The sequence below is a fragment of the Cibotium barometz genome, chromosome 29, assembly GCF_041138505.1.
Source record: "Cibotium barometz isolate CiBa-2024 chromosome 29, ASM4113850v1, whole genome shotgun sequence".
Classification (NCBI taxonomy): domain Eukaryota; kingdom Viridiplantae; phylum Streptophyta; class Polypodiopsida; order Cyatheales; family Cibotiaceae; genus Cibotium; species Cibotium barometz.
This window is the reverse complement of record NC_141074.1, coordinates 39,904,908-39,912,800: the sequence shown is the minus strand read 5'-3', so window position 1 is coordinate 39,912,800 and position 7,893 is coordinate 39,904,908. Positions and strand designations below refer to the sequence as shown.

At 43.7% G+C, this 7,893-nt stretch overlaps 1 protein-coding gene across 1 annotated transcript in view; it reads left to right on the top strand.

Annotated features, from left to right (window-relative positions):
* The window catches only part of LOC147622174 (uncharacterized), an 8,677-nt gene extending 999 nt beyond the window's left edge, over positions 1-7,678 (top strand). Inside the window, exons 2-10 of the mRNA XM_086823268.1 lie at positions 84-198; positions 4,239-4,349; positions 4,490-4,659; positions 4,772-5,116; positions 5,264-5,389; positions 5,575-6,051; positions 6,313-6,724; positions 6,818-6,927; positions 7,056-7,678. Of these exons, the coding sequence (XP_086679394.1) occupies positions 84-198; positions 4,239-4,349; positions 4,490-4,659; positions 4,772-5,116; positions 5,264-5,389; positions 5,575-6,051; positions 6,313-6,724; positions 6,818-6,927; positions 7,056-7,097 (1,908 nt within the window). The 3' untranslated portion in view covers positions 7,098-7,678. The remainder of the gene's footprint in view (positions 1-83; positions 199-4,238; positions 4,350-4,489; positions 4,660-4,771; positions 5,117-5,263; positions 5,390-5,574; positions 6,052-6,312; positions 6,725-6,817; positions 6,928-7,055) is intronic.
* Positions 7,679-7,893: the final 215 nt, after the last annotated feature.

The window sequence follows — 7,893 nt, the reverse complement described above, 5'->3', positions numbered from 1 at the left end:
TGCTGCTCCGGGGTTTTGCAATTTTCCATGCATGCAACATTCTTCAACTGACCTGCGTTTTTTCTTTCTGCTTCTGCATGCAGTGTGCAGGGCTCATGAATTTGGGTAACACCTGCTTTCTGAACGCTGTTCTCCAATGTTTAACTTACACGGTGCCGTTTGCTAACCGGGTAATGAGCAGTCAGCACAAAGCCTCATGTAAGTCTCCATTTGAGCATTGTATACACATCTGCACATGGTTTCTTTGTCTAAGCATCTTGATGTTTGGTGGGTTAGTGAATCCTCAGTGAATCAATCAACAAATATGCTGATGTGGTTAATATCTTGTTTTAAAGACATGAGAGTGTGGATTAGCTGCGAAGAGGATGACTAAGAGTCTTGTTTTAGATGTAGTGGCTTTTAGATCGGATTAATTGACATTGGACGTATTGTTTTTTATTTGTGAGTGGGAGCATTGCATTTTGTCTATATTAAGATGCTTACACATTATGTTGCACGATTCGTGAATCACATGTTGTATGACATGCCATGAGAGTTGATTTAATCAGAAATGATGTCAAATCAAAAATGATGTACACATGTTTCGAGTCATTTATACGGTGGTGACGTGTGGACGTAGGCTAATAATGAGCCAGGGTACTTTTTTCTATCTTAGGAGGCTTTTTTCTTCGAGCTTGAGTACATACTCCTATGGGTGAGTGTGTAAGTGACCTTATCATGTCTCTTCACTTATTCTCATCAATCTACTTTGAGTTTTATGATTCTCTCTCTCTCTCTCTCTCTCTCTCTCTCTCTCTCTCTCTCTGCTTGCTTGGTGCATCTCTGTGTGTTGCTACCTTTGTCTCCACTCCAATTGGTATCAGAGCAGGTTCTCTTGGCCCTCATCTCCTTGTCTTGCTCTTCCGATTGTCTTAGATTGAGTTGGTGAAGAGGAATCTTGAAGAGGGGTAGCCGCTTCTCCAGGGTTTGAATCAAGGCCTTTTGCTCAAGAAGTTGTGTTGGAACATTGTTTGCATTTGGTCTCCACTAGAAGCTTTGCTTCTTGATGCAGTCTCTTTTGGGATATGGTGTTCTCTCTCATCGTTGGAGTTCGCAATGTGGGAGTGGTTAAGTTTTTCCTTGAGCGCAAATAAACCATCTGCAATGTGTGTGGGAGACATTTCCTATTGCTTCCGGGGCTATAAACCAACCATCCTTTGAAGGAGAGGAGTCACATTGGAATGGGGAGTGCTACCGGCGTCTAGAAACCAACCACACGTGATTGTTTTTTTCTTTCTTTTTTTCTTGGCTGAATTTCTTCACCAAAAGACAAAGCTTTGATACCATTGTGACTTTTACTTAATGAGAGGGTTGCATGGGATCAACCAATGATATCCCAAGTGCTTAAGGAGGTGGCCTAAGGCCTAGGTTGTGAGGGCAAAAGGTCGAAAGGACCATATGTACGAGAGATCAGAGCAAAATCACATAGCATGAAATATGTGAGTGCATATATATATAAGGGTGAGTGCAAATATGTACAAGAGCCCTCAGGTGTGAGGTGACTCTGAGTAGAAAGACCAGTGGAGAAGTAGAGATGATGTTGGAGCTGAAGCACCTTCGATGACAAAGGCTCGTGTCGATGTGAGGCAAGGCACTTTGAGTGGTGGTCGGTGTCGAAGGCTTGCGTCGGTGGAAGCAGAGGCACTCCGAGGTGGTAGCGGTAGCGGAAGATGAGGTGATGTAGGCTATGATGACAAGGGTGTTGCTGTACTTGAGGTGGTAGATGAAGAGCAGAGCGTGCTGTCGTCCCGAGTGGTGGTGGAGCAAGCTTTGATGACAAGGATGTTGCAAGACCTGAAGGTTGCAAGCTTTGGTGACACGGGTGCAGGCTCTGATGACAAGGGTGTTGCGTACCTAAAGAGCGTTGAAGAGCAGAGAGGGTTGCCGTCCCAAGTGGTACAAGCTCTGGTGACACGGGTGCTGCGTACCTGAAGGGTGCAGGGTGTTGTGTACCTGAAGGGTGGTGAGGAGTAGAGAGGGTTGCTGTCCCGAGTAGTGCAAGCTCTGGTGACACGGGTGCTGCATACTTGATGTGAAAAGGAGCAGAGAGGGCTGCCATCCCGAGTGGTGCAAGCTTTGGTGACACGGGTGTTGCGTACTTGATATGAAGTCGATGGTGATGCTAAGCAGAGAGTGGGCTGCTGTGCCGATGGTGAGAGCTGAGGCAAAAAACGCTGACATGCTCTGTGTAGCAGAGGGGGACTGCTGTCCCATGGGGCTGTGGTAAAAAGCAGATGATATGCTGATGTAAGCACTGATGTGAACCCTGATGAAAGGCTGATTGTAAGCCCTGATGAAAGCGCTGATGTCTGCTGATTGTAAGCCCTGATGTCTGCTGATGTAAAACGCAGGTGAAGTGCTGATGTAGGCGCTGATCTATGCTGATGTAAAACGCAGATGATAGTGCTGAAGTAAGGCTGATGTAAGGCTGCTGTAAAACGCTGATGTCAGCCTGAGGTAAACGCTGACGACAGCCATGATGTAGGTGGCCAGCAGATGATGTAAACGCTGATGATATGCTGAAGTGAAACGCCGATGTATGCTGATGTGAAACGCTGATAGCAGAGATGGCTGCTGTCCCACGGTGGCCTGTAGCAGAGGGGGCTGTTGTCTCAGGTCGTGGCCATATGGTTCTGGATATAACAATGAAGTGGTACGCCAATGATGGAGGATAGGCAAGGCTATATATACTGAGGGGGGGGGGGTGCTGGTCGGTCAGCCTAAAAGGTGTAGGCCAGCAGCCAAGACAAAAAAACCCCAAATAAATCATAAAATACCCGGAAAAATACCCTTTTTAGGGCTGGGAAAAAATACTGTTTGCTCACATAGGTGTCTCTTGGACAACCTTTTCCATGGATGTCCTTGAGATAGACTCCTACGGGGTCCATCCCTTGACGTAACCTTGGTGTTATCTGGCTGGAAGCTGAATAAATGCCAGGTACAACTCTACTTCATTCTGGAGGGTGACAGATGTGCAGGACATGCATTGACCTCACGTGCAGGACATGCACACCTGACCATGGCTCTCCAAGGATCAAAGATCTCATAGAGCAGCTTGCATGATTTGATGAGGCCTATTCGGGTAGTTCATTGGTGTCTATTGTTTTGATAGCTTTACTAGATTCAAATTTCATATTAGGGTTTTACATTTACACTTCTGCCTATGATGAAGGGTAACCCCAATGCTCTTACATTTGATGAGTTGGTTGTAGTGCTCTTGCAGATGAGCGATTTCGGCAAAACCGAATTGTTATGTGCCTAGGAGATTAGGCATCCGTTGCCAATCAAAAAGATAAAGGCAAAGTCTTCTCTTAGAGCGGCTACAAGCCAAAGGTAGAATCAGTCGAGTCTTCTGGCAAGGATGCCAAGAAGGGGAGTGAAAAAAGTAAGAAGAAAGGCAAATGCAACTATTGTCGAAAGCCAGTCCATTATATCAATGAATGCAGAAAAAGGCTCTCTCACGAGAGAAGTTCAAAGCTTTTTTGCAAAGCTTTGGGCTTATTGCCATTTGGGGATTGATCAGCCACATGATCCTTATATGTGTTTACATCATCACTATAGCGGGGACTTGTAGCCATTTATATAGTAGTGATGTGTGGACGTAGGCTAATTATGGGTTGGGATACTTATCCCTCCATTTTTTTCTCCCAAGCGTGTGTATATTCTTATGATTGTGTTAGTGGCCGTATCATGTCACTTCCCTTGTACTTCACTTATTCTCATGAATTTACTTTGAGTGTTGTGCTTCTCTCTCTCTCTCTCTCTCTCTCTCTCTCTCTCTCTCTCTCTGTGCTTGCTTACTTCATTTGTGTGTGTGTGTGTGTTGTTACCTTTGTCTCCACTCCAACAATGTGATTGTCTCCTTTTTTAGTGAAGAGTTAATTTATTGAATTTCACTAACACTTTTGTGTAAAATGTTGCCCCATCCCATGTGTGGTGCTGTTGAGCCATGTGTGCCACTGCCTGCTTTTTTTGCACAGCTTCTTCACATGCATTGATGGCGTGAAAGCAAGCCATTATACAATCAACAAAATCAAATCTACATAAGCAGTTTCTGATTCACTAGATCTTGCCAATAAATGAGTGGTTTTATACTCCAATATTAGTAGAGCAGCAGAGGTTTATGTTTACTTAGCTGAATTCATAGTGTTGGTTTGGAAGTAAAAGTGGTTTCTCTGAGGCCTATTTCCCTGTTGCAGGTCACATTAAAGGGTTCTGTGCAATGTGTGCTTTAGAGGATCACATTAAGGTGGTTTTTTCAGCTCTGGGGAGAACTGTGTCACCTTCCTACTTGGCAGACAACCTAAGTCGTATCCTCTTCTGTTTAACTAGTTTGTACAACAGTGTTGCTTTCCTGTATACACCCACAAAGTCTCAAAGCATGAACTTTATTTCTTGGCAATCTTTGTTATTGTTCTGTTTAAAGCTAAAACCCTGAACTCTCTCTCAGAGATATCAAAGTCCTTTGTCCCTGGACAGCAGCAGGATGCCCATGAGTGTTTTTTCTTTTTTATAGAAGTTTTGCAGAAATGCTGTAGGTCCGACGGTGGCTCAGCCCCAAATCTGACTGGGGATAGCAGCTTTGTGTCAGATATATTTATTGGTCAGATAAGGAGCCAGGTAATGAGGATTCAAGAATTGCAACCTTCTCTTTTACTCTCTGCTTTGGAGTGTTGCCTTAATTTGGCATCTTTTTGAAGAAAATAACCATTGCTCATTTGATTCTTTGTAGGTGAAATGTAACTCTTGCTTGCATAGCTCTGATTCTGTTGAGGCTTTCCTGGGTCTCAGCCTGGAGGTTGAGAATTGCTACTCTATCAATGAAGCACTGTCGAACTTCATGGCTGTGGAGGTACTAGAGGAAGAAAGCAAGGTTTCTTGCTCACAATGTAAAGAAGTTGTGAGCAGATCAAAGCAAATGAGCTTCGACAAATCCCCTCAGGTTCTGGCAATTCATCTCAAACGTTTCAAGGCTTCTGCAGTTTTCCCTACCAAGATTGACAGGGATGTCAAGTATGCATTGTCCCTTGACTTAATGCCATTCGTCAGCAAAAGGGATAGCACTGAACAGGTTGAGGTAAGTGTGCTCCTTTGTTAGCAATGCTCTCTTTGTGTTTGAGTGCCAGCCATGCTCTAATCTAGACATTGTCTATGCTAGGCATGTTTTATACTAGCTATTGGCTATGCTAGCCTTGTTGTAATGTAGCTTTTGGCTATGGTGCAGGAAGGTGACTGGAAGTATAGGCTGTATGGAGTATTGGTACACTCTGGATGGTCCACTACGTCGGGACATTACTATTGCTATGTGCAAACTTCTCCGGGCACTTGGCACTGCATGAATGATACCCTGGTATTTATACAATGAAAGCATAGATGTCAATGTTTTTTATATCAATAAAATGTAGCATGCAGTGTGACTGCTGTGGCTTCTCTTTGATTTATGTGTACCCTTTTAAACTGAAGCTGTACGTGTCTACAAATACATGGCATGCACATCTCCATCTCTTATATGTTTTGATCTGCTTGATCTCGCAGGTGTCAAGAGTAAGTGAAAGGACAGTTCTTCACCAGGAGGCTTACATACTTTTCTACATCCGTGAAGGAATAGAGGAAGTGCTGCATCCTGAGGTTGCTCTTCCTGCAGAACCACACTCAAGATCATCAGAAAGTCAAATTACGAGGCTTAAAACATCTGAGACAGTGGATGATCCTTATCTTTGTCCCACAGTGGATGACCCTTACGTATGCCCCTCTCTGGCCAAGGATAATGTGGCTTCCAATGCCACTTCTCTGCCTATGGAAATTGATGTGGAAGATGCTATAACTCTGAGTCAAACGACTTTATTGAAGTCATCGGATGCCTCAAAGCAGATGCCAGTGGAAATTGAGGTGGAAGACCCCATTATCTGCAGTCAACCCATGGAAAGGAAGTCACCTGGCGTCTCAAAGTGGATACCTGCTGATAGACCCAGCAATATGGAATTACCAACCCAACGAGCTTCAAAAAATTCTGTAAGTCATGGATCTGCTAAATTAGAGTTTCTGAGTATGGACTTTGGCTCCTTGATGTGCTGGGTTTTAGTTTTGGCCTTCACTTAGACAAGAGTGTTCTGATCCTTCACTTGTTTGATCCTGCTCAAGTGCATTAGTGCCTTTCTGTTGAGGAAGGGGGTAGACTTTCTCCCTCATTCTACATTAGAGAAAGTAACAATCATATGACCTATGGTAACTATGTCTGTACGAGTCCAAACTAACGATCCAATGCTGCTGCAGCTCTCATCATTGAAAGAAGGTGCAAGCCCAGATGAGCATGAAAAGCCAAAGAATTTCCACTCTGTAAAGGGTGACAGCTCCTCAAAAATTCAGAGAAACCAAAACCCATCTCCATTCAATGGTGGTGGTGGTACTACGCGAACCGTTCCCAATTCTTTTGAAAACGGTTCACAGCACAGTTTCATACGCTTGTTGAATACCATGCCATATGGGCGCCGGCATGCGCTTCTTGCCAGTGCTTTGTCAGGCCAGGAAGCTGTGAAGCAAAGTAGTCCAACAGCAAACAGGGATATGAACAAATCCATACCTGCAAGCGCAATGAAGCAGAAGCATTCCCGAGATGGAACTAGGGAGATGGCCTCAATGGCTCAGAAGTCAGAGGAGAAAACCTATGGAAGGCTCACATCACGAGGTTAGCTTTGTGCTTTGTGATCCCTGGATCTCTTCTACAAATCAATAGTTTCTATCCATGCCTCAAAGTGGCCTGGTTTTGGTGTACTTGCAGAAAAGCAACGGACTGAAGATTACAGCCACATTGGTAGCCGGAAGCTGCAGAGAGTAGGAGGGAAGCGAGTTATGGCTTCCTTCATGGATACGGGTGTTCATCATCAGAAGGTATGCTTCTAGGAAGTTAATTCTTCTGGTATCCCCATTGAACAGTAAGATGATGTTCACAAAGAATCATATCAACTGTTCTGCCTTCTTGAGTTTAGTTTTCTTATAGCTTCTTGGTTTTCTGGTAGGTTCATGGTGGAGTGGCAGAACCGGCCAAGGCAAATGTCTAGTAGCTGGCTGGTAACACGGTTTAACAGATAGTTGAGACAGACTGGAAATCATTTCTGGGATTGTCTTGATTGGCTGAATTGAATTCAAAATAAGTGGTACATGGAAGAGCAACAATGAACTAACCAATTAACTTGTGCATTAAATTGCACTAACGCATACTGAGCTCTGAAGGGCTTGAACCCATTGTGTATAGAGTGCTGTGTAAGGCAGCAGTTTGTGAGAGCAATCCTCCAATTGGAGAGGTTTTGGTTGATGATCAGGGAGTCCAGGATTGTGACAGCAGCATGAGCTACCGAGAGGGCGTGTAAAGTGGTTATGACATCTTGCCAGTCATTTGAGCTCGAGGGAAACCACTAGACTTTGGCTTGATGTACTTCATTAGCTTTTGATGAGTTAGTGGGTCTTAAGGTATTAGCCAAGGACAAGTATGTCCTTGGCTTAAGGTATTTAGCCTTGTTACAGTTATCTGCATCATCTTGTTACAGTTAACTTCCTATCAAATTATTTGAGATTTGTATATTCACTATTTTGAGGGAAATATTTGATTTGACAAGATTGCCTTGCAATGAGGCATACAAAAGAACGCAGTTTTTAGCCGCCACCAGTCAGTGCCCACAGAAATCTCTCAAACTTTTTACATTAAAGTTTACTTTTACTGCAAACATTATTTCTTGAGTCCTTAAAAGTTGCAAAACCCTTGAGCAATTTAGTTACACATACAGTTATAAATTTAAAGCTGTAGCTTATTATCCTTTCTTGAAAAAGTTTTTTTAATCGTGACCTAGCTTTCTTCCT